Source organism: Zootoca vivipara, chromosome Z1 (genome assembly GCF_965207765.1).
Source record: "Zootoca vivipara chromosome Z1, rZooViv2.hap1.1, whole genome shotgun sequence".
Taxonomy (NCBI): domain Eukaryota; kingdom Metazoa; phylum Chordata; class Lepidosauria; order Squamata; family Lacertidae; genus Zootoca; species Zootoca vivipara.
In genome coordinates, this window is record NC_142583.1 from 35,583,676 (window position 1) to 35,608,517 (window position 24,842).

Sequence of the window (24,842 nt, forward strand, 5' to 3'; positions counted from 1 at the left end):
ACTTTACACACAAAACCTAAAACGATTGACATATACAGTTGGCCCGCCACTTACACAAGGGTCTGGTTCTGGGTCCCTTGCACAAAGGTGAACTAGCAGAGTCCTCCTGCCACCTTCCCAGAGCCCAGTAAGCGAGACAGCACTTTCCTTGCTAGCCTCTGGGATGCTTCCAGAAGAGGCGAAAGGAGTTCTTGGAGCATCCCAAAGCCCTCACATCTCCTTCCCAGAGCTTGGTAAGCAAGGGGAACCTGCTGGGTGCATGGGCAGGGGTGCGGAGAGATAAATGGAGAGAGGGGAACAACAGGTTCCCCCTGCTCCTCATTTATTTATTTATTCCCTCCCACCTGCATAAGGTTGCGATCACATTTGTGAAGTGAAAGTAAGTTGCAGGTCCACTGTACCTATGAATGATACCAAAAGCCAAGTGGACCCCTGGAGCTTATGTTGCCAGCATTATGTACAATCCAAGATTCACCATTTATAAGCCTCATGGAGTTCAATGGGAGAGATGAAGTTGTGTTTTTATTTATTTTAAAGGATATCTAGCCCCTGCTGTTCCTTAAAATAATAATCATTTTAAAATATATTAAATTATCTCAAAATAACCCCAGTGCATCGTACAATTTAAGAACCGTAATCAAGCATATTATACAAACCAATAAAAGGTTACATCACCCTGCCCCCTGCAAGTTGCATCAATCCAGAAGCACAGCCACCCCTATCTCTGCCAATGAACAAATCAACCAATGACCTGGGCAAATGAATGCATTTTTAGCTGGCACCAGAAAACCAGAAGAGGCGATACTAATTGGACCTGAGAAGGGAGGGCCTTCATAAATGTAGCATCTCTTAAATGCCTCCCCTTGAAATGAAGGAGGCAGTGATGGCCACCAACTTGGATGACTTAAAGTTTAAAAGGATTAAACACATTCATGGAGATAATGACTGCAAGCCATGCTTTGCTGTTGGCTCCGCCTCCTTATATTCACCTCCAGCAGACCTGAATGAAGCCTGCTCACTCACTGGTCCGCTTGGCTGGCCCCGCCTCCACCAATGCCACTGATTGGATTATTTGAACCGGGGTTTGGCATGAACCTCCAGCAACTGCAACATCAGGGAGCCAGGCCAGCACAACCAGCTGGTAAGTCCCACGTTGCTTGGGGGTGCTGTGCATGGTCCCGCAAAGGGCACCCACAATCAGAGGAGTGAGCATTCATTATGGCTGCAACACTCTTCCTCCATGGTTTGATGCTGTGTGCTTCTGAACAACAGTTGCTAGAAACCCCAGGAGGGGAGAGGGCTCTTGGGTTTGAGTCCCCCTGACCAACTTCCTATAGGCATCTGGTTGGCTGTTGAAAGTACAAGAGGGACTAGATATATATTTGGTCTGATCCAGCAAGCTGTTATGTTCTTATGAATGGGAATAATTATAAACTTTGGCTGCTTCTTTCCCACAAGGAGCATGATCGAAAGGATTCATAGTAAAAATCCCAATGGCCACATATGCTATATGCACAACTCCCACCAACATAAATAGGTCTCAAGCTCCCCCAAGACTACATGGAGACATACATCCTATTTTTTAAAAAAGTGTGCAAAGGATTGCAGCCTTCATCAATAAACATGTCATAAGCCTCACCCATCACTCTTCAGTGGAGCTAAATTAGCATCAATCCAATTTCATTTAACTGGGTTGTGAATCAGCTTCTGTGGGTATCAGTGCAGTTGAATGATTCATGACCATATAGCCACAATGTGTTTGATAAGAATGTTTTATTACAACGTTACAAAATGCAGGACTTTGCCAGCAAAGACACCAGGTACACAGGAAACTATAATGGCATCAGTCAATGTGTGAAGTAGCATACAGCACACTTGAAAGAGCATTCTGACCACGCAGCAGGTGCTTGCTTCGTGCCCTTCCAGTGTATAAATAGCAACCTGTACAAATGTGCTCTTGCACAGCTCAAAACACTGAGAGCACTGAGTAGGGCAGTCCCTCTTCACTATGCATCTTCAGGCAAGCCCAATGGGCAAGGGTGGTGAGAGCTATAAACCACCACCACCACCTGGTGGGGTGCAGGTTCACCATCCTTGCCTTAGGACAGGCATAGGCAAACTCGGCCCTCCAGATGTTTTGGGACTACAACTCCCATCACCCCTAGCTAACAGGACCAGTGGTCAGGGATGATGGGAGTTGTAGTCCCAAAACATCTGGAGGGCCCAGCTTGCCTATGCCTGCCTTAGGAGCTTGTGCAGCTTGCTCCCATTGGCTGGTGTCATGAAAATATGAGCAGCTGAGGCACAAAAGGGAAAACTCTGAAGGAGCAACTGCTGCTGTCCAACCTGGAGAGGCATTACACTTTGTCAATTTTTTTGGAAGCAGTGTGGAGGCGAAGTTGCAGAAGGGGTGTATGCCTTAGGATACAGCTGTCATCTTGGGGGTCAGGTGCTGGAATCCTGAGGATTAGGCTGGGACTGGACTGCCAGTAAGGCGGCCAGGTTAAAAAAAAAAAGACTAGGACTCCTGCAGCTTTAGTAGTTATGAAGAAGAGAGAATTCCATCTTAGATGCAGACTATAAAGGTGCAAGAGTGCTACCCTCTCTTTTTTAATCTGCTCATCAGGGCTGTCTTAAGCGCCCCTGGCACCATGGTGCGCCGGATCCTTCCGGCGCCCTCCCACCCCATTTCCCAGCGTGGTGGGCGGGTGGGCAGGCACAGCGCAGTTGCCATGGGTGCAGCTGCGTGGCGGACCGGCCGGCCAGCAGGCGGGCGCTGCTCATGGCGCCCTCCTGGCAGGCCGGCGCCGTGGTGCCCGGTGCCGTGGTGCCCTGCGCCACCCAGCCTGGCCGTAGGGCCGGCCCTGCTGCTCATCCCAACTACCAACTGCCTACCCTCTTATATGCTTCACATAAGAGTGGAGCACACAGCTCAGACCGAAAGGATCACATACATCAGGGACAAGGAAGAAATTTGATCCAGTTCACATTTAAAGGCAAACTCAAATAATTTGCACTTTCTGAAACTGTACCGAAATGCAGCCACCCTTCAAAACTCTCTGAATTTCACAATGCAGTTTTTCAACCACGTATTGCAAACAATGCATGTGCCGAGGTCATGGGCACATAAAAAATGCCTATACATCGTGCGAAACGGTTTTGCAGAAATGTGCATATGAAGGAAAAATTAGCTGAATTCTCATAAGGACTTTTTTTTTTAAGTGCAAACTGTTGTAAAAATGTGGAAAACTTAAGCCTGGCAAAATGAGAAGCTGAGAAACAGGAACCCCCAGATTCTCCCATCCCTATGTACCCTACAGTCTCTGCTAAGATTTTATTGCCGTTTTCAAATTAAACCAAAATATTTGCTCTTGAACTTCATCCCTTGGCCATTCAAGGTATGTTTTTGTATTCATTAGTTTCCTGAGCTTACAAAACCTTTTGGGGATGGTCTTCTCTGGAATGGGCTCCAGAAGGATCAGAATTGCTGCATCGTTGTTCTCATCAAAAAGCCGGAAGTGAGAGAAATCGAGTTCGTACTTGCACCACTCGCTTTGTACAAAGTGCTCCGACAGCACAAACAGAGTTTTGGAACTCTTCTCAATGGAGTCGATAATGTTGTCCACAATCCATTTGCCAGGCGTAAAATCCCTTTTATGGAGGCAGAGTTTAAATGGGGGATTAGCTTGCTCCAGCTCCTGCACCATGACGTTTTCCACCCATTCAGAGTCCTGCTCGCTGTAGGAAACAAAGGCATCATAGCAGGTTTCTTTCTTCTGGTTTCTCTGGGGCTTGTGTTTTGCTTGAAGCCACGCCCAGGTCATTTGCATATACCAGATGGCATGAAGCTTGTGGCAAAGAACTGCTGCTGCCACAACGATCAACAGCATCAGGATACAGATTAAGGACACCATCAAAGTCAGGTGGCAGTCAGAGGGCCGAAACTGAACAGCTCCCACTTGCTTCCCTCTTACATGCTCCGGAGAGTCACAGATGTAGTTTTCTGGCCACGCAACAAAGACATTAGATGGTCCTTGTTGCGACTGAGTGAAGGATACAAATTCACACGAGCAGCGGAAACTGTTGTAACGCGCATCCAGTTTCTCAATTTTTGCAAATTTGACAAGTTGCTGCTCATTGAAGTCGAATATTTGGTTTTGTCTAATATTTATGATTCTAGCACTAGGAATTGAGGCAGCATCCGGTAGGGTTGTCAATCTGTTGTTTTTGATGTAAAGCTCCTGCAGGTCAGGCAAGCTCAGTCTGAAGTCTTTGAGGTTATTATGGCTAACATCCAGTACTTCGAGACTTTGAGGAATGCAGTTTGTGAGCATGTTTAATTTACAGCCAGATATATTTAAAAATTTCAGACTTCTGGGCCAAACGCACGAGGCTGGCATTTCTTCAAAGTTATTTTGACTTATATCCAAGTTAATAAGATGCCGTCTAAGAGCTACACTTTCTGCTACTACTGAAATCTGCTTCAAAGCATTTCGACTGACATTTAAAGTTTGTAGTCTAGGCCAGGCATTCACACAGAATGATGCTTTCAAATACGGATCTAGCAACAAATTCCCACTGAAATCAAGATACACGATGGAATGGAAGCTCCTTGCAAGATCACAGGGCACTAGATAAACAAATGCATTTTCAAGTGTAAGTCTGGTAAAGTTCCTTACAAGAGACTTCACAGAAGAAAGATCTGAAAAGGAATAAAACTTGGTAATTGTCAAATTTCTGACTGTTATCACTTGCAGGGAAGTTGGAGTATCTGGAACACCATAAAACTGCCCAGTACCTTCAAACGTGCAATCTACTATTTCTACCTCTTGCATTTGTTTCATAAGGGCAAATATGGGTGCAATCCGAATGACAGACGTATCCGAAAGTTCAACATTTCTAAGGATAACTTTCTGCACAGCTGTAAGAAGCACTGGACCAGAATAGGGAATGGGCGGCATATCAAGGATTTGTATATTTCTCAGTTCAAGACACACCACAGAATCTGTAACATCATATATAATTGCAGCTAAAGTGGCAGTGGGGGGAATATTCAACATAATGTGATTTATCAACTTAATTGATTTCAGAGTTCCTGCTACATATTGTTTGAGGTTGTGTCCTTCAATTTCCAGTTCTTCAAGAGTTGAAATTCCTTCCAAGTCTTGTGTCTGTAAAGCAGAGAAGTTGTCATTTCCAAAGTACAGGTATCTCAGCTTTGGCAATTCAGAAAACAGTGGAGCTTCCCCAAGAATCTGGTAGCAGTTACCTATTAGGTTCAACTTCTGTAAGGAAGAAAGGGGCCTGAACCAAGAGGATGACAAATGAGGCAGTTTGTTCCTTGATAAATCCAAGTGTTCCAGCTTTACAAGGGAGCGGAAGGCCTTCTCATCAATTGTCCGAATTTGGTTAGATTGGAGCAACAGAGTTTTCAGATTGACAGCAAACTTCAGATCCTCTTCCCTGATGTGCTCTATACTGTTGGAGGTCAAATCCAGCTTCACAATATCATCTGCTAGTCCAGAAGGAACTGCACGTAAAGCCCTTGAAGAATAGTTGCAAAAGTGAGTGGCATCGCAAAATGGGCTGATCTGCTGGGCAGAGAGACTCGCAGCTCCAAGAGCAGAGATGAACCACAGGTGCCAGACTTGATCAAACATGACTGTCTAAATATTGGTTGGGGCGGGGTGAAAAAGGAAGAAAGAAACAGAAATATAATTGAGTGAATTTGTTTTTAATTCACTATTAAAAGCATTTAATCACACAGTCAGCATTTTAACAACTTTTTATACAAAGTGCTATAAGAAAGTTCACTGATAGATAGAGGCCCTGTTAGATAGTTGCCCCCTGGCTTCAGCCCCTAATATACAGACACCTTTAGGCACCAAGCAAAAACGTTCCTTTTTAACCAGGCCTTTGGTTGATCTGATTTACATCCCATGCCCTTTTAAAATGTATTTTTTTGGGGGTGGGGGTGGGCTATTGAGTTGTTTTTATTCTTATTAGTTATTTTGTGGTTTTATGTATTGATTTTATTCTGTGAACTGCCCTGAGACCCCTGGACAGTATATAAATTCAATTAATAATAATACTATTAATAATTAATACTACTATTATTATTATTAATACCAAGGGTGGCCTTCAACGAAGCTTTACTCATGAGTAGACCCAAAGAAATTAGTGACCCTAACTTAATGCTTAATGCTTAGGGACCCAGGTGGCGATGTGGGTTAAACCACTGAGCCTAGGGCTTGCTGATTAGAAGGTCAGCGGTTCGAATCCCTGCAATGGGGTGTGCTCCCATTTCTTGGTCCCAGCTCCTGCCAGCCTAGCAGTTTGAAAGCATGTCAAAGTGCAAGTAGATAAATAGGTACCGCTACAGTGGGAAGGTAAACGGCGTTTCCATGTGCTGCTCTGGTTCGCCAGAAGTGGCTTTGTCATGCTGGCCACATGACCTGGAAGCTGTACGCTGGCTCCCTTGGCCAATAATGCGAGATGAGCGTGCAACCCCAGAGTCGGTCACGACTGGACCTAATGGTCAGGGGTCCTTTACCTTTTTAACTTAATGCTTATCCATTTCAAACTGAGTCAAACTTAGTTGAACCACAGGCTGTTTGGGGGGGGGGGTCGCTGCTGTGGGTATTTGCCAAAGCTGTTGCCATGGGCACTGCCACCTTGGAAGGTATCCTGCAGACATGCAGTAAATACAAAATGGCTATTCCAGATGTTTGGCAGCTTCAGCTGCACTACATGGGCAATAGCTGTCCTATGCTACTTTCTGATTGTCATTTTGGAGCACAGGACAGATGTTGTCCATGTAAACAGTGCTTTAGTCTACATGAGCCAACTCTCATTCTCACAATTGTTGTAAAGCGACACAAGCCATCATTTTACAGACGGGGGAACCAAAGGAATCAACTGAAGGCTGCTCAACAAGTTGAGGGCTAGAGATAAATTTGAGCTCTGATCTCTTGAAGACCAAACCAAACAGCAGTCATTTCTGAGCACTTTCTTCCTGCACTTTCAGTTCAGTTGGCTGCCCTCCCAGCAGCTTTTCCCAGCTGGATCTTGTGCCAACAGAAGGGAAAGTCCCAGTACTTCCCCCCTCCCACCACTGCCTGCACTTTCATATTCATGCAAGAAAGGCTGGTGACCTTGATTCATTCCAGATGCTTTTGCTGGGAATGTCCCAGGCACATTTATAACATAAACAACTGCACAAACCTGAAAAAAGCCTCCCCCCCGCCCCATCTGTTACTGTCAAGTAGCAATTTGGAAATAACAAACATTAGTTGGCAATGGGAAACCTACAGGCTGTTACACACTTGCACCCAAGTTAATTGATCGACAGCACAATCCTAAACGTATCTACTCATAAGTAGATCCTACTGAATTCACTAGGGTTTGCTTTCGGGTAAATGGGGTTAGGACTGCAGCCTTAGTGTTTTAGCAGATTATGGGCAAACAACAAATGCAAATGAAGTAGCTTCTCCAAACACTGGGTTCTGAAAAACCGCTCACCTTCCCAGGGAGGCGGAGTTACAGTAGGGGGCGTGGCAATGCTGCCCATGTCACTGGGAGTCCTGGCTGCGTCATGCCCTATGGCAGACCAATATGGTCAACCGGGGTGTACGTGGCTTACCTGATTTAAACATCCGTGTGGCTGGGGCCTCAGTCTCCTTTTCGCCTCCTGCTTCAGATCTCCCGCCCTCCCACCCTATTTCCATGTGTTTGCCATCTTGGGCTTTCTATGGACTACGGTTAGTCGCCTGTTGAGGGGGCCAGGTAGGAATTTTCCCACTTGGCAAACTGGCACCAGCAATGTAGCTTTCACCTGCCTTGTAGCAATCATCACAACTTTGTAAGGTTTGGCAGTTAGGGATTGGTAAACCTGGTTTATGGGAGGGGAGGTTGTGGCCTTCATCTGCCCCTCCTCTTTAAGGGTATTCTATTAAAGGGATCCGGGGGTGTGGATCCTGCCTGAAGCCCGGGTAAGCCTAATGAGACTATCTGCATGACGGGCAGGAGTCAGATATAGTCGGTTCAGTTCCATTGCCTAAACCAATACCGCTCACATCTGTAACCAATAAAGTTGTGGCCTTCTTTATCCCATTAGCCCAAAATGTTAGTGTCTGTGTGTTTCATTATCTAAGAAATGGGGTGGGGCTCGGGGGCTTGCCATGCAACACAGGATGAGCTCTCTCTGACACACTCAAGAGGATACAATGCATCCTGTGGATTACTGAGAAATGAGATCACCTACAGCAGTTTATATGCAAGGTGGTGCCAACCTTAATGAACAAAGCAAAAAGGAGTGCACCTGAAAAAAGAATGAAGAACAGGGGCAGGAGGGCACAGGAAACCTCTTCACACCAGGCCACACTATTTGTCCATCTGTGCCAACCTTCCAGTTGTTTTGGATTTCAATTCCCATCCCATGGCAACCAGGTTGGAGAAGGCTGGGCTCCTCTTATCAGCAGTGGCTGCCAGGCAGAAGCTTTCCTCACCACCTGCTACCCAGTCCTTTGAACTGGGGATGCCAGAAGCTGAAGCTGGGACTCTGTGGAAGGAGAAGACAGTGGGCAGATGGTGTGTGTGTGTGCCAGCAACCCCTCCTTTTGCATGTTGTGCCCTAGCCCTGCTTTCCACATGATCATTTGTCACCACTGCTTATAGTTTATTCACAACCCGTGTACATCATGAAAGGATGCAGTGTGACTCACATGCTGCTAACTGTAAGGGGCTGTGCCATAGCTGTCCATCAGTTGCCAGTGACATTTCACAGCCACTGGGTTTATTTCATCAGTGAGGTTAACTAGGACTGGTGCCCCTATTTAAAATTCCATAACCAACGAAGGGGAGGGAAAGAAGTCCTATGGATTTTCTGTGCTGACAAGGGTTAGATGTGTGAAAGAAAGAAATCTTAAACACCTGTTTTCTAATCTCCAATACATAAACACCAGGAGGATGGGCTGTGCAGGCATCTTCTAAATAGCAAGGCAGAATAGCGTACTGAGCAAGAAACATACTTGAGTGGCCATGTCAAGTCTTCTCTTGAACTTCAAAAACCACGCAAGAACCATGCTTTTGATCCACACTATTGCAAGTGTCCAACTAAGGATTCAAGGCAGACTGACTCAGCCCAGAACTAAAGCTATGGAGCAAAACTAAACTACACTATTTACTATTCCTTTTTGTAACAGATTACTACACACAGGCTTGCTAAGTGGTAAACCGGAAGGAAATCTGCTACCTGAATAGTTCAAACCAAATGGTGCTTCCACAGTGGGGCTGTTGGGGGGCAGGGGGTGGGTGTCAGGGGCATCCTTTGAAGCTACACGGCACCTCCATGCCTGGTGTGGGCAACTGCAGGCTGAATGAGCAATGGCAGCGGATTGCACACGAGAAGGTGCATTGGAGGATGCCCAATGGCAAGGTCCCCATAAAAAAACAAAACGATGCTTACTTCATGCATGTCGAGCTATGTCTTAAAACTTAGGAAGTTCTTATGACCATTTTTTCACACACAAATACCTGTGAATCGTTTCACTTTCAGACCTATTTGTAAACGTGTAATTAAAGTGGGAGAGAAAACAGGAAAGGGCATTCAAATGAGCATCGCCATCCAATGCATGTCAAAGATAATGCTGCTGCTGTTGCATCCCCATTGTAGAGGGAAGGAAAGTGGGAAAACAAAAATTAAGCAGCGCAGCACGTTTCCTCAGAAACTTTTTTTCAGCGTAAACATGGAAATAACTGCCCTGTCCGCAGCAGCGCAACTATCGGCTTAAGCTGCAATCCTTTACTTGTTACCTACTAGTAAATGCCATGGAACTCTGCGGGACGGACTTGTGAGCAGGCGGGTGTGGACTTGCTTCGAAATAGTCGAGCCGCACATAAAAACACTAGAAAAAATAAAATACTCACTGGCAGCGCCTGCAGTGTCTCTTCCAAGGGGTTGGGGCTCCTCAAGCGCGCAAAATCCGCGTCGTCCTGCAAGAGTTGAAGGTGCCTCCCTCCCGCGCTCCCGGCTCGCTCCGCCGCCTCTCCGCGACTGGATTTCCCGGAGGGGAAGTGCCTGGCGGGCCTCCGAGGGTTTGCCGAGCGCGGGCGAGGACGGAGCCAGAAGGGGAGGGGCGCGGCGGCGCGGCGGGCGGGCGCAGATGTTGCCGCGCTTCACCGCACGCCGGGCTTCAGGTGCCGGAGTCGCGGGGGGGGGGGGCCGAACAGACGCCCCCGGGCCCTGAAGCGCGAGGCCTCCCGGCGAGCGGTGGAGCCCTTTGGCCTTGCCCCGCTGCCGAGTTAGCCGGAGGCCACCGCGCGAGTCGCTCGCCTCCGGAGTCCCTTGTGTCGGGCTTCTTACCCCGAGGCAGTGAGCACGTTACTCCCGCAGCACCGGGAGCAAATACGTAGTGCAGAAAGGAAGCTTGATTCCACAGGTGAGGTTTCTGGGCGTGAGGGGCGACGAAGGGGGATAAGGGCTGCTCTCACGTTAACGCACCGTATTAAATGAACTTTTGTTGAAGGCAGCCTTAGGTCGCAGCAGCAGCACCATACATTTAGCATCTGGCTTACCCAAAGAATCCTGGGAATTGTAGAATCATAGAATCGTAGCGCTGGAATGCAGGAATCTCAAGTGTAGTTTGTTAAGAGTGCTCTGGGACAGTGTTTCTCAACCTTTTTTGGGCCATGGCACACTTGTTCCGTGAAAAAAATCACGAGGCACACCACCATTAAAAAAGTTAAAAAATTTAACTCTGTGCCGCCCTATATTATAATTATGACTGTAAGAAACACTTGCCAAATATTGCTTTCCGGCGGGTCAGCGCTGTCTATTGGCGGCCACCAGTCACGTGACAATGCAAATCGCCCTTCTCGTCGCCGCACGTCGCGGCACACCAGCCAGCGTCTCGCGGCACAGTGGTTGAGAAACGCTGCTCTGGGAAGGCTGAACGAACTACAGTTCCTAGGATTCTTGGGGGAAGAGCTGGGTTCTTTACATGCATGGTGTCGACATGTTTTTCTAGGTCTTGATGGAGGAAGTACTGCCCCAAAGATTTTGCTGCCTAAAGTGGAGCCCTTCTGCACCTCTCCCCCACCCAGCACATTAAAAAGTTAGGATCCCTCCAGACTGGAGCATAGTTCTTGGTGGGGTGGGGATATATTTTGTGATATGTTATTGACACAACAATAATGCATTAGTGGAGGGTTTGTACAAGGCCATTGACATATCAATCAGTTCCACAAATTTCCCAAATGTTGCTGCATTATCGTCATCTACAAGGGAATACTTGTGCTATAGCACAACCAAAGCAGAACATAAACAGCGACACAACATTTGTGGTATGAAAAGTTAACCGGAATTCAGCAGGAAGTTACAGGGCAAGTAATGATAGGGAACAAAGCATCCTGCTTTGAGGATGGAGTCCTGTTGCCTGTGCAGATTAGATTGTCAGTGTGGTATGTCTTGGACCAGTCCTGGAAGGTGGGGAGCTGCTCAGGACTGCTCATGTTGAATCTTTCCCTACTTTTCCAGTGAATTTTTACACCATTTAAAAAAAAAAAGGTGAACATTTTAAGTTGATCTCACCTGTGATTTTTAGCCATGATTACTAGGTTCCTCCTCCACTGCTTTTGAATACCAGTTACTGGGAATTGCAGGTGGGGAGACTGCTCTAGTACTCCGGTCTTGTGTGAGAGCTTCCCATTGGGGTATCTGGCAGCCCCTAGGAGACAACAATCACAGGCTGTTCACTTCAACTGCCCTTGACATGTTCAGCAGTCCTCCAGTCCTCACTTGGAAGCAAATATTGGACATTTTCCAGCCAATTCCAGGAAAACATTTACCATTGGAACAGGCACACCGTCCATTGCCTGGAGTTGGTTGACCAGGGAGTTCTTTTTAAGAGCCTAAATGTCCCCTTCTCTTAAATCAGTGCAACAGGAGCAAATTGTGTTCAATAGTTATCACCTACAGGTGCCCCTCTGCTAGCTGTTGTTTTTATGTTATTTTCAGCAAAGCCACTACACAGAGAAGCAAGCCACTCCGTATGTTATCCTGCAATACTGAAGTCATCTAAAGAATTTTGTAGTATCAGCAAACCTATACAACAGGTTCAGTAGAACAACACATGAATCCTAGTAAATGAGGCCACAAGAGACCCTTTAGATCAGAGGGATCAGCAGTGTGGAACCCACAGGCAACAGTATGTCCCCACTACTTCTTCTGGTGACCACAAAAGGTCTCAGTAAACATTCCCTAGAAATCCACTATGTAGGAGAGATTTCACTTCATGCTCAGTACCTGTTTGCACTGGCTCAGCCTCTTCTAGACTGAACGCCTCTTAAACATGTTCACATGTTTAAGGAGAAGAGACATTCATCTTTTCTGAATGCCAGGACACGTGCACACCATCTGTTCTGAACAAGAGTGAAGTTGCAAAGCGCTTCTCTGAACAAGCATGGCGGTGGCTGATCCAAGTGCGTGTTTCCCACACTGATGGGATGCATGACCACATCATTTTGTGGTCCCGTCTCTCTTTCTGTTCTTTCAGATATGGGAGCCATTGTGTGACTGCTGCCTGCGGCATATTCTCAAAATTGAAAGGTGCCTACAAAAAGGCTGGCAACCTCTGATTCAGAAATTATGCAACAGCTTTTAAAAAATCCTTTGTTTTACTTCCTCATGGACGGTGTTCTTCAAGCTCTTCCATCGTGTTCATGTCTGTGGTTTCCTGTTAATGTCATCAGTGGCTAAGTTAAATATATCTGTCTCATCAGCAGATTATCAGTCCCATGCAAGTCCTGATCTTCTGCCAAGGGCTTCTTCTTTTCCCCGCACTGTATGATGCAAGGGGTATTGGCTGGACAGTGCGCTTTCAACCACAAGTCCCCAAAAGGGAAGGGCAAGCAAAAGTGGTAGCAGAAGCAACTGCTCTCATTGGAAGACAAGCAGCAGAAATAAAAACCAGCACCATTCATCATATTATGCCCATCATAATAAAACATCAAACATTAAAAACCTCCCGATACAGGGCTGCCTTCAGATGTCTTCTAAAAGTTGTAGTTATTTATCCATGACAGCTGATGGGTGGGCGTCACTGCTGAGAAGGCCCTCTGCCTATGAGGAGACCCAGAGCTTACAGGGTTAATATTTGGGGGGGGCAAGAGAGTGGGGCCCTAAGCTATAGCTTGTTTACGTAATCCGGCACTGTGTGTATTCTCTTTAATGTTTGCTAAAGAAAACACTTGTTAAATGCTATGTGAACTTGTTTAGAAAACCACTTCTATGAGATATTGTGTACCATATGTAAAATAAAAATCATCATTTCAAAATATACTTTTGTCTAAAACAGGCAAGGAAACAGCAATGGGCAGAGCCATGGATAGATAACTGATGGCATTGGACTCCCAGTTCTCACCATTCCTGACCATTGATCATGCTGGCTGGGGCTGATGGGGAATCCACAAATATTTGAAAGGCTACAGGTTTCACTTTCCTAAGCAAGAGATATTGTCTCCTGGAATAGTTCCCTCAAATTTAGGAGTACACAGTAGCTGGCAGCAAAAATAATTGATATGTCACAAATTAATACTCTGATCAAAGTTCCTGTTTCCTGTTTATGCTCTGAAAAGCAAGGGGGTCTTTAGGACAGTGCAAACAGCTGAAAGTATTTTGAATTGACACATGCCTTTGCTGTTACTTCATCTGAAGTGCACAAAACAGAGTGGGAATGGGAATTTCTTCTTAAAACAGGATAGCTTATGTTACCTCTATAAAACACAAAGATTGTAATAACAAACTATTAAATGAATTGTTGCTGTGGAATGTAGAATGACAATGAAGAGATGTCACCAGTTTCGTTCATTCTCATGATCTGGTGGGAGCCAGAGTGCAGTACTGTATTGTGTTTTCGCATTTTTATGCCAACTTGCTGTTTTATAATCTTAACAAGTTTCCACATGCGTAAAATACAGTAAAATTAACCATGCGAGAACAGATTATTTTGCACATTTTGATTCTGTGGAAATTGCAAAACGTTTGTCAGAGAGACCAGTTTCCAGGTAAGGTATTTTCTACAAATATGATTTATGTTTTAATCTATTCCCCACTTCTAAAAAGCTATGCTTTAACTTCCTGCAATTGGCAGTAGCAATTCCCTCCCCCTTCAAAATATGCTTTTGCTCACAATTGAGATTCTTCTTTCTAGGACTGTAAACAGAAGTACTTCTGTAATCAATTAATGTCCTGTATGTTTGTTCTGGGCATGAATGATGACTGAATCTAATACCCTTTCCCAATACAGAAACATGGTGTGGCACACTTGTTTTGCCATTTTAACCCATTACTCCTCAAGGAGCTCAAAGTGAAATGGAGCATCCCCACCCCATGTTCACATGTGGGGTAAAGGTTAGGCTGTGAGACTGTGTCTGTGCCCAACATTGCCCAGTGAGCTTCATGGCTGATTGGAGTCTGGAGCAAGTCTCCTTTGTACAAGTTGGACACTAAGCATTGTACCACTCCCGCTCTTTTCTGTATATGAGCAACTTAGGAGGAGGCCATAAAGCCTCTGTTAACTCAGAACAAATGGTTTTTCTTAACCTATCACTTACAATAGGCCATAGTTCACAAGTAACAAGGTGGGGAGAGATAAAATTCATGGCTAAAGAACTTGCTTACCATTTTTTGTGTGTCTATAGGTTGTAGCCAATGTGTCATTGTCATATGTTCAATATGGTGGAACAGAACTTCAGTTTCCTATCCTTCCCCGCACCCTTAACCTGCTCCAGGATGTATGGGAGGCTGGAGAGGACAGGAGAGAAAAAGGAAGCTTTGCTGCAAAGTCCATTGTTCCTCATCCCTAAGCTTATCTCCACCTTGTTGAACAGACTAGCTGCATCACTTGGTGCAAACTGATGTGCATTCTATTCAGCAGCTCTGAGTCACTATGTATGACAACCAACAGTAGACTGGCCAATATAGAGGAACAGAAACTTTGAAATCTACTGAAGCATACCCATCCATCCGCCTTGATGATCACTTTTTAAAACTGCTCTTTTACTTCCTTGTTAGACATGTCTTAAGGAGCTTTAAAACCATCTGATTCATTGAGAGTTACTAAGAGTGGTCAACTGTATGGAAATAATACATTAACTATAGAGTCTGGTTGTGGGTTTTTGTTTTACTTTATAGGTCTAGAAGAGGAGTGAGGAACCTCTACGAAGGCCAGATGCCACGACACTAAAGACCCAATTCTTACATTATGTGGAATTAACCTTCCCTGCAGAGCCCAGTGAGGTGAGATAATCTTTCAGGTATAGGCACACAACACTGTTTTCCCCCAATGCCGTTCCCCAAAGCAGTTCAGGCAGGTAAGACAGGCCTGTAAATATGGAACGTTCTGCAAATGAATGTATTCAAGCTCCCATTAGCGTCGCTTGCAAACTTTAGTTGCTGTATAACGACATTGTTTCTAAAAAAGAAAGCTAAAGTTTGGAGTTTGGGGAAGGGTTGCAATCTGTGTTTTGGGAAATGACAGCAGGCTTCCTGTTTTCACAGAGGCAAGTGTGGATGTGTTAAGAAGCCACTTCTGCTTCAGCTACAAATTTCAATGACAAAGCAGAATCGGTGCTTTGCCGGTCACTGTTTGTGGTTCCACATAGTCTCAAATATCTAGATATATATATCTTATATATCTATATATATATAAAAGTTATCGCTTAAATAATAAAAAGGAGCAGAAATATAATACAGTATTCAGGAAAATCTGGGATACAAGTGTAATTATAACAGATTTTTAAAAGCAAAAAGGGAGAACTCCCATTTCAAATATATGACTGGACCATCAGTACTATTTACCTAAAACTAGGATACTACCGATAGTGAACATCTTCCTCTAATTTCCACTACTTGGGACTACATGACTTGCATGATTGCTTTACCCCATGTGTGCCTACTCAATCATTTTTATTAAATAACTAAGCAGTATATAGATCTTGTTAATGAAAGTTAACCATAAGGTTGTGTTCTCTTTTGGAACCTATAGACACAACCAACGTGTCTGCTGCTTGGCTGTTTGAAGCAGAAAATGGGAAAGGCTGGGTATGGTTTTAATTCAACTTAGCCTGCAATAGCCATTCTGTACTCACTCACTTGGAAAGTCCCATGAACTTTATTGAAGGAAAGGTTATTTATTTATACAGCCCACTCCTCCACATTACTCAGAAGTAAACCCTGGTTTCTTCATCAATACTTACGCCTCAGTAAATGTGCATAGGACTGCAGCCTTGGTAACAATGCAATCCTATATATGCCTGTGTAAGGTCCACTGGAAATCCAGTGAATTCTGTAGCACTTACTCCCAGAGTAAGTGTGTATAGGATTGCAGTCTTAAAAAAAGTAAAGCTGTGTTTGTGTGTGTATTCTCTAGTGTGAATCAGTTTGGGTTGCAAAATGGGATTTATTGCATAAAAAGAAGTTTTGAGGCTAACATACATTTTAAATGTATTTTAGAAGCAAACTTTGGAAGGACTACCAGTAATTTAAAACTCCTTACAATATAGCAGCTGAACTCGCATATATTTTGTTACCATTTTCTGGGCTACCAATTCTTGTCTCTGATCTTAACAGCTGTGTGCACAATGTCTAATGGCCACATCCATAAAGTTCACACTACACACACACACACACACACACAACCTGTGACAGCTAATGAGCAAAAGTTAAAACATATAAAACTGCCTCATACAGAACCTGATAATTAGCTCTGCACTGGTAGTTGACTTCCCAGACCCTCAGGCAGCCTTTTGTAGGACTGCTGAGATCATCATTGAAGGTGCCAGGAAATGGACTAAATTTTGGGCCTTCTGCATGCAAGGCATGCTTTTTGCGGTTGAGCTACATGCTCTCTTTTTCTGTTGTTACCAGTCTGGATTTCTGGCAGTCTATCATATTATTTCAGAGTTAGAAAGGAAGAGGTCTAAGAAGTCATCTAGTCCAGGCACGTCCAACAGGTAGATCGTGATCTACTGGTAGATCACTGGACATCTGTGGTAGATCCATGGCTCCCCCCAAATAAGTTGAACAACTGTGGCTCCTCTAAAAAAAGCTCAACATTTTACCGCCGTGAAAAAACTCAACAACTTTGACACCCCCCCCCAAATGCGCCTTCCTCCTTCCTAAAAAAAGGGGGGGAGATCACTGCCAGTTTTTAACAGTGTGAGTAGATCACAGTCTCTTGGGAGTTGGCCACCCCTGATCTAGTCCAACTCAGGATCTACACGACAAGATGCAGCTACAGCATCTCTTGACACATGAGTGCCCAGCCTTTGCTTAAGTATCTCCAGTGAGGAAGAGTCGATCTCCAAGGGAGACTGTTCTGTTGTTCAACAACTCTTACCATTAGAAGTGTCTTCTCCTGTGTTTACCCATCAGTTCTGGACTTGCACTTCTGTAGCAATGGAACAAGTATGCACCATCTTCTGTGTGACCACCATTCAGTTATTTGAAAACTTCGATTTAGGATGACAATACCAAGACAGTTCTATAATAATAACAACAACAACAGAGTAATATGACTAACGGTGGTTGCAAAACTAGTTTCTCGACATACTGCTTTCAGAAAGAATTCCTATAAAGAGAAAGATTACAGAGCTCTTAAAAACCTTAGCAAATTTGCTACTTCCTGCTAGTAAACACTGCACAGTTTAATAATTACAAAATGTATGACAGTTCCTGATCTAGTGGCTGAAAACAAAGAACATGCACAATGAATCCTTTGAATAGGATCACTCATACAGTCAGGAAGTTCTTCTGCAATGTTTAGCTGAAATTCCCTTTCTTGTCATTTGGTTGATCTGTGTTCTACTCCGCTATCATGTAATCTCTTATCAATGCTAAATATTTCCAGCTCCTTTTACCTTTCCTCGCAGGACTTGGTGGGCTATTCAATGAAGGTTGCGCATTTGTGCAAGGACTTCTGCTTGTACAATGGGACTTCCCTCTCTTTCTTCTTCCCACACGTACCCCTGCACCCTACCCAATCTGCTCCAGAGGGCTGAGGAAATCCCTAGATTATGGGGGTACACAGGGGAATGAGAGGATGACTGTTGCCAAGCAGAACTCCTTGCACTGATGAAACATTCACTTAGCACAACTTTAAACCAACAAATGGAGAGTGGATTTAAGGGAAAAGAAAACAAGATATGCTGGGGCAACCTTCTTATAGAATTATGGAGCTCTTCAGGGACTTTGCAGGGTCATGTTGTCCATCTTAATGCAGGAAAATCTGGAGCATCTGCCAACAGGCAACTGTTTGTACTCGGCCTGAAGTCTTCCAGCAGGGAGAACCCACCACACTTTTCCATTGTCAAAACTGTTCTGTCAAGCATATCTTAAGATTCAACTCAAATCTGCCTTCTAATTCTATTAGATCCTAGTCCTGCTCCTTGGGAAAAGAGAAGAACTAGATGATCCTTGGTATCCCTTCCAACTCCAATTTCTATGATTCTAGGCTGCCATGTTGCTCTTTTATCTAGCTTGGCTTTATTGTTTGAGTTATCAGTAGTTGTTTTTTTGTTGTTGGGGGGGCTGTTGTTCATTTCTTAAAGCATTATTTTTATAGATTTATCTGTTTGGTTTTATGCTTGTTTTAATGAATATGCTGTTATTGTCGAAAGTTGCTCTGAGTTACTTTCATAAAAAGTGTAATTAGTAAGTACGATAAATAACAACAATGAAAAGAAAGCTGAAAATCCAGAAACCTCAGTAAAAAAAAGTTTTATTTTCCATACAAAAGTGCCAAAATATCCACCAACATTGAAGTCTAGTTCAACAACCAGCTTATTCTAGTAATCAAAACTGAAAGCATCTTTTATTTCACATTTTAAAAATAAAATTCCTTTTCACATGTTTCCACAGTAACCCGACTCCCTAGAAAGAGGGAAATTTGCATTCCGGTTGGCTGCTGAAGTCCATATGTCCAAGTTCATATAGGCACGGAATGGGTTAAATCTCGGGTAGCATTCCTGCTTGCAAAGAACTGCCTGGTTTTCCACCTGGGCTGAATGCTGAGTGGTGGCACTGACTGGGCAACAGCTTTCATAGATGTCACTCTGAGGGGCCCAAATGGAACCAAAGAGTCCAGACATGGGTGACAAACTCCTGGTGCTTGAGAGGTAGGACTGGAAGAGAAAAAACAGGCAACACAAAACATTGTCATCATTACCACTATCCTTTATTAAATTTGTATGCTGCCCTTCACCCAAAATCACAGGGTGGCTCACAAAATATATAAAAGCAAAAGCAAAGCAAACCATTAACCCCTTTCCTAAAGAAACATTTAAAAGACCATAGAATGTTAATTGTCCCAAAGCCTCGTTGAAAAGAAAAGTTTTCATGAACTGGGTGTGCCATAAAATATACATATTAAAAAACAAAGAACTCAACAGATAATGTTTGGAAAAAAGCAGCTTAGGAGACAAAGAGACTCAACACCCCTGCAAAACTCTTTATTTAATTTGCTTAAGAGCAAATATTTAACAATATGCACTCTTAAAATTGTTTCCTGCATGGCACTTACTTAAAATGACTTAAAATGTGTCGTTTGTGTGGACAAAACAACAGTAAGGCCAGACACAGGAATGGTGGGCCTTAGAAAGCAAGGCAACAGTGTGATATTGCCTGTTTTCTCAGCCACTCCTTCAGTCAGTGGAAAAACACACCCTCTTAAGGTGATTACTGATGGAGCCAAGTCTTCTGCACCATAAGCACTGCAAGGGAAGCAGCAGGGCCAGGAACAAGTCTGAGCACAGGTGTCCTGCTCCTGTCAAAACTGGAGAACTTTAAGATCTGCTCTGAATCGTCTCACCGGCACCATTCACTTTATCAAGAGTTTTAAAAAAACTTCTAAATGAGAGCACTACCCAAACAAAAAAACCTGAAGCACAGAATGCTATGTGCCACTCCGGAAATAAATGAGCAACAATTCAGTGTCTCTTTTCTGGCTCTCCTTCAGTATTCAGATCCAGCATAAACTCTGGAAAAAATAGCATTAAACTGATCGGCCTACAACAGGAACAAAAAATTATTCCAAAACAAAAAAGATATTTCATCCTGGCAATTTCCTGACTACACTTCTGTTTCCTCTGCTATTTCACCAGGTCCCCACCCTACCCCACCCCACTTTTTTATTTAAAATAATCCCGTGCTGATTTGCCTAGCAAGTTGAATACTATTAATATTTAAACTGCTGGCTTGCATTGTTGAAATCTTGTGCCCAGGAAAAAGCAAGTTTTCATGCATGTTCTCAAATGATTCCTGTAGAAAATGTATTTTGGTACAAACTGAGTTGCATAACTGCTACAAAGAAAATTTATATCGATTGCACCAAAATTAGAATCAAATCCGGAGTAGAAAAAAAGAATTGAAATCATCTGGGCTAAATCTTGAAATAAGTCTTTTTTAAAGAACTCACTAAAAAGAAATGATCAACAAGAGGATGTAAGGGAGAGTAACATATAACTAGATGGCTACTATGCTACTATATCATAGTACTGTAATATAACACCCGTTATACTCACTGTTGAATTGACATAATTGCTTGGCTCCCAAGTTGGAGGGATATTAGGTGGGGTGCTCCAAGTAGATTGGCAGCTGTGATCAATGAAGGCTGAACTCTGAACTTCCGGAGTGCATGGGAAGCCATTATGATAGTTCATATTTTCTATAGTTTGGGAGAAAGGGCAGATTTGTCAATCAACGATTAACTTAATACTGTAGGGTGGTTCTACATTTTTCTTAATTGTTGCAACAGTTGGATCCTATTAGCCTGCTTTTGTGCGTGTGTGTGTTTCTGTAGATCACTGGGAGGTAGGGTGTGGGAAGAGGAAGAGACAGGCTGTGCTGAGGAAGAATATGGATAGGCCTACTGGACCACAAACCATCTCCCAACAGATGTCCAAAGTGCACTTGAGCACTATAGTTGCACAAGTCAGTGCAATGAGCTGGGAGTCAGATGGGGCAGTGGGGAGACTGCAAGGTGTTCACAAGAGCTAAGATGAAGCAGGGAAGCTGTCATTTGATATTTGGGAGCTGTCCAGCAGAACCCTGAGCACCTGATGGGAAAGGACAAGTGCCTGTTTCTATACCACTCATGGTTTGGTAGGAGACTTACCTTCTGGAAAACCATTGTATTCATTCACTTCCACTGGGCAGTACACGCTGGTAAACTGGCCATCACAGGAGGCATTCCAATCAATGAAGCTACTAAAAGACAAAGCAAAACTTAGCAAAATACCCATGTATTAGCAGTTTACAAAATGTTACCATTGCTTTAGTAAAATGTGTAACAGGAGGGGGGAGGGGAAGAAACCTGCCCATTGTGTAATGAAGGGTTTTCCTGGATCATGCATGGGATGTTGTTCTCAAGGTTGTAATTCACGCTATTTGGCAAGCACACGGGTTGAGGCGGCCACAGGTCCCCCGTTGGATAAAGACCTAGAAGGACAAGTAAAAATGAAAGCATGATCTCTAAATTAAAGAACTGTCAAGCATCAGCACCACCAAGCAATTCAATTCTGCCTTTTCCAGCTGCATTTGCACAATCTGCATAAGCAAGAATGCAATACAATGAGCCTTACAATTGCACTTTCTCTTCCCCTCTCCCTTTACCTCCTCCCAAATAGCCAGGAGGAAGGAATCAAAAGCTTTTGGTTAATTATGGCTTGTCATGTTGTACAGACTGATACAAGTGCGGTTTTCACATTAACTATGGTTAAGTTTCAGAACAGGCCAACTTCAAAGCATAATTACTTAAACTGGCTTAGTTCAAACTAACTATGGTTTTTAATAATTATGTTTCCAGGTCCAAGGAACACAATGAATTGGAATATTCTAATACTACTTAGCATTTTTGTGCACCTCTGTGTGTTTAAAACATTTAGTGCATTAGTTTTGATTTTATTTATATTGTGTATAATGCAATATTTACATACCATCCAGTAAACAAGGGTTTGTACCCAATGAAGTTGTCCCATTATCTAGTTTCATTTGGATTAACTCACCTTTATTTTTGTCTGGGTCTACACTTATGTCAGGGAAGTTGGGGCATAGGTTTTCTGGATACTGAGGGACACCATTCACATCTCTGCTGAAGACAAGTGAAAACAAATTATTTTATATTTAGAAAAATCAACTAGCCTTTTCCTAATACAAGGAAGCTATGTATGTCAAACAGATTTCCTGCATGCATGGGGCGGGTGGGAAACCTGTATGCATTTCAGTTAACAAACCCAATTTATCTACACACAGAAAGACACACACTAAACAGGTTCATACAAAAATAAATATATGTATACAGGTCTGTGTGTGCTGCACACATCATTTCTATGGTAGTGGTGGCTAGTCATTTAATACAATTAGCAACATAAAGGCAGCAATTGAAGAGTTACCAGCTATTAGAAATAAAATATATTAGAGCACATCTGTTTTGCATAAAATAAGATATAATGCAAAAACACTACTGAGCATTACAAATTTAGTTTGTATTTCCCCCCAGTTCATTTGCTAATCACATTTTAATGTGATTATTAAAAGTATTTACCTGGTGCTGCAGATGTTGTGAGATGGGTTTAAAGAGATGGGTGTTTCAGCTGGAAAATCGCTGCATGAAATACTTTCCCCTATGCAAATGACAGAATAAAGCTTAGCATGACATTTTGGTAAAATAATACAATAGTTTTCTACATACTAGGACTGCATAGATAATCAAGTACAAACTTTTAGTTTACGGTAGTTTCACAACAAAAAGTCCTGAACTGATATATAATAGCAACAACAACAAAAGTAATAAAAATACATAAACGTAAGTAAAAATGTAAGCATGGTAAAAAATATCACATCATGGCCCAAATGCCCAGAAAAAGTATTTGCCTGGTGCTGAAATGAGGACAATGTTGATGCCAAGCAGACTATTGGAGGAAGAGATTTCTGTTGATAATAGACAGGGCTGCAAAAAAAAGCTGTAGATTTATGCTGGTCTGCTTTAATGCTGAATGCAGTTTTAGGTTTCTACAGCATAATCCAAGGTAGAAGCAATTTGTAAGGTGATGTGACTTTTCTCTCTTTGGCTATGTGTACAGTGGTACCTCGCTAGACGAATGCCCTGCTAGATGAATTTTTCGCTAGACGAATGGGTTTTGCGATTGGAGGTTGCCTCGCAAGACGAATTCGTTTTGTGAAAAATTCGTCTAGCAAATCGCGGTTTCCCATAGGAATGCATTGAAATTCAATTAATGCGTTCCTATGGGCAAAAAAAAAATCAAAAAAATCAATGCATTCCTATGGGATTCGCTAGATGGATTTTTCACAAAATGAATTGACTCACAGAATGAATTAAATTCGTCCTGCGAGGCACCACTGTATTTGAATATATAATCTATACATTTATATTCATTTAATCCCATATTCAATAATTCTACAATGGTTTTTAAGGGAGATGGAGAATTAAACAAAAGAGAAGCGGACACGGAGCAATGGATTCAAACTACAAGAAAGAAGATTCCACCTAAACATTAGGAAGAAGTTCCTGACAGTAAATGCTGTTCAACAGTGGAATTTGCTGCCAAGGAGTATGGTGGAGTCTCCTTCTTTGGAGGTCTTTAAGCGGCTTGACAGCCATCTGTCAGGAATGCTTTGATTGTGTTTCCTGGGGGTTGGACTGGATGGCCCTTGTGGTTTCTTCCAACTCTATGATTCTATGATTCTAAATATACCGCTTTGATATATTTTTGTGATATGGCAGTATATAAATATTTTTCTAAATGAATTTAATGTTGCCCAGTTAAGGCTTTAAAAGACACTCTACTGAAAATATTCTGTAATAATTGAGTTACTGCAGCTTCAGCTTCTTCTTTTGCAATTTTCAGACTCTGATGCCTCAAGAAATGCAGAATGCACACACCCTTACAGCACTTACTAGAAGGAAGGAAGTGCCTGCTAGGAATAATTGGCTTCTTGTCGCCATCGGAACTGCTAGTGCTGCTCCAGCTCCCCCAGCTGCCTCGACTGGCGCGAACACTCCCTGAAGAACTTCCGCAGTCGGAGCTTGAATCCGAGCAAAACCTTTCCAGGCACTTCTTCGGCCACTGATAGAAACCTTCTAGGCAATTTGGAAAATTCGTAACAAAACAGAAGTTTATGATTCGCGAACTTATTCCAGCTAGCTGGCAAATATATGCAATTGACAAGACACTGAACGTTCTTATCCATTCTATATTTTGTTAACCAGGAAAACTACTGAACAGGTTTAGCACATATTCCAAGTGGGTAAGTGGTTTAGAATATGATAGGACCCATTTATAAATGTTTTCTATGCCTGAGCTTCAGAAGCCTTCACAGATGCATACTGATACTACCTAATGTCAAGAGGAACACTTTCCCCCATTTGTGGTGGCTCAACTTCAGACCTTCCTATGCCAAGGCCTTCTGTGTTATCCACATTCCCAATCATGAAGAGGCTTCTAAGCACATTCACCCAAATGCCCTTAGGAACCCAAACCTTCCTACTCAACGAGGCTGGAACTTGCACCCAGGCATCTTTCTCTATAAGCCCCCCGCCGGCAATTAGGAACTGAAGGTTTTGTCAAGTGTATTTATCGCTGGCTTGAACTTCCCAATTCTTTCTCCTTGGCTGAGAATGTTCATACACAAAAGGGGATAAAGAACCAGAAGATTCATCACACTGTAGCACTGCTCTATCTTAAACACAAAATGCAATAGAAAAATAGGAGCGGAATCAAAAACAAACTACTAAAATTAGTTATGCATAGCATTTGGTTTTGAG

The 24,842-nt window shown here is 43.2% G+C and overlaps 2 protein-coding genes and 1 long non-coding RNA gene across 14 annotated transcripts in view; 1 reads left to right on the forward strand and 2 right to left on the reverse strand.

Annotated features, from left to right (window-relative positions):
• Positions 1 to 1,754: 1,754 nt before the first annotated feature.
• TLR2 (toll like receptor 2) lies at positions 1,755 to 10,126 on the reverse strand. Of its 2 annotated transcripts, XM_035113878.3 has the most exons (3): positions 9,928 to 10,126; positions 8,321 to 8,560; positions 1,755 to 5,666 (listed from the first exon to the last, which is right to left on the reverse strand). In XM_035113878.3, the coding sequence occupies exons 2-3, from the start codon at positions 8,432 to 8,434 to the stop codon at positions 3,327 to 3,329; spliced, it is 2,454 nt and encodes an 817-aa protein (XP_034969769.2). In that variant the 5' UTR covers positions 8,435 to 8,560; positions 9,928 to 10,126; the 3' UTR covers positions 1,755 to 3,326. The 2 variants fall into 2 exon arrangements, with proteins under 2 accessions (XP_034969769.2, XP_034969770.2); XM_035113879.3 differs by lacking the exon at positions 8,321 to 8,560 and having other exon boundaries at positions 9,928 to 10,061.
• Positions 9,973 to 24,827, forward strand: LOC148687336 (uncharacterized). Its single transcript, XR_015947717.1, has 3 exons — positions 9,973 to 10,439; positions 15,194 to 15,298; positions 23,926 to 24,827. It is a non-coding gene; the product is annotated as an uncharacterized LOC148687336 (long non-coding RNA).
• The window catches only part of TMEM131L (transmembrane 131 like), a 69,909-nt gene continuing 63,829 nt past the window's right edge, over positions 18,763 to 24,842 (reverse strand). For 3 of the 11 annotated variants that reach the window (XM_088660236.1, XM_088660235.1, XM_035114144.3), the window contains 7 exons: positions 23,976 to 24,158; positions 22,602 to 22,680; positions 22,063 to 22,145; positions 21,376 to 21,496; positions 21,174 to 21,265; positions 20,581 to 20,723; positions 18,763 to 19,182 (listed from right to left, as the gene is read on the reverse strand). In XM_088660236.1, coding sequence (XP_088516362.1) covers positions 18,904 to 19,182; positions 20,581 to 20,723; positions 21,174 to 21,265; positions 21,376 to 21,496; positions 22,063 to 22,145; positions 22,602 to 22,680; positions 23,976 to 24,158 — 980 coding nt within the window. In that variant the 3' untranslated portion in view covers positions 18,763 to 18,903. Of the gene's footprint in view, positions 19,183 to 20,580; positions 20,724 to 21,173; positions 21,266 to 21,375; positions 21,497 to 22,062; positions 22,149 to 22,601; positions 22,681 to 23,975; positions 24,159 to 24,842 lie in introns of all 11 variants that reach the window. The other 8 variants (XM_035114147.3, XM_088660233.1, XM_035114143.3 and 5 more) reach the window with 5 other exon arrangements.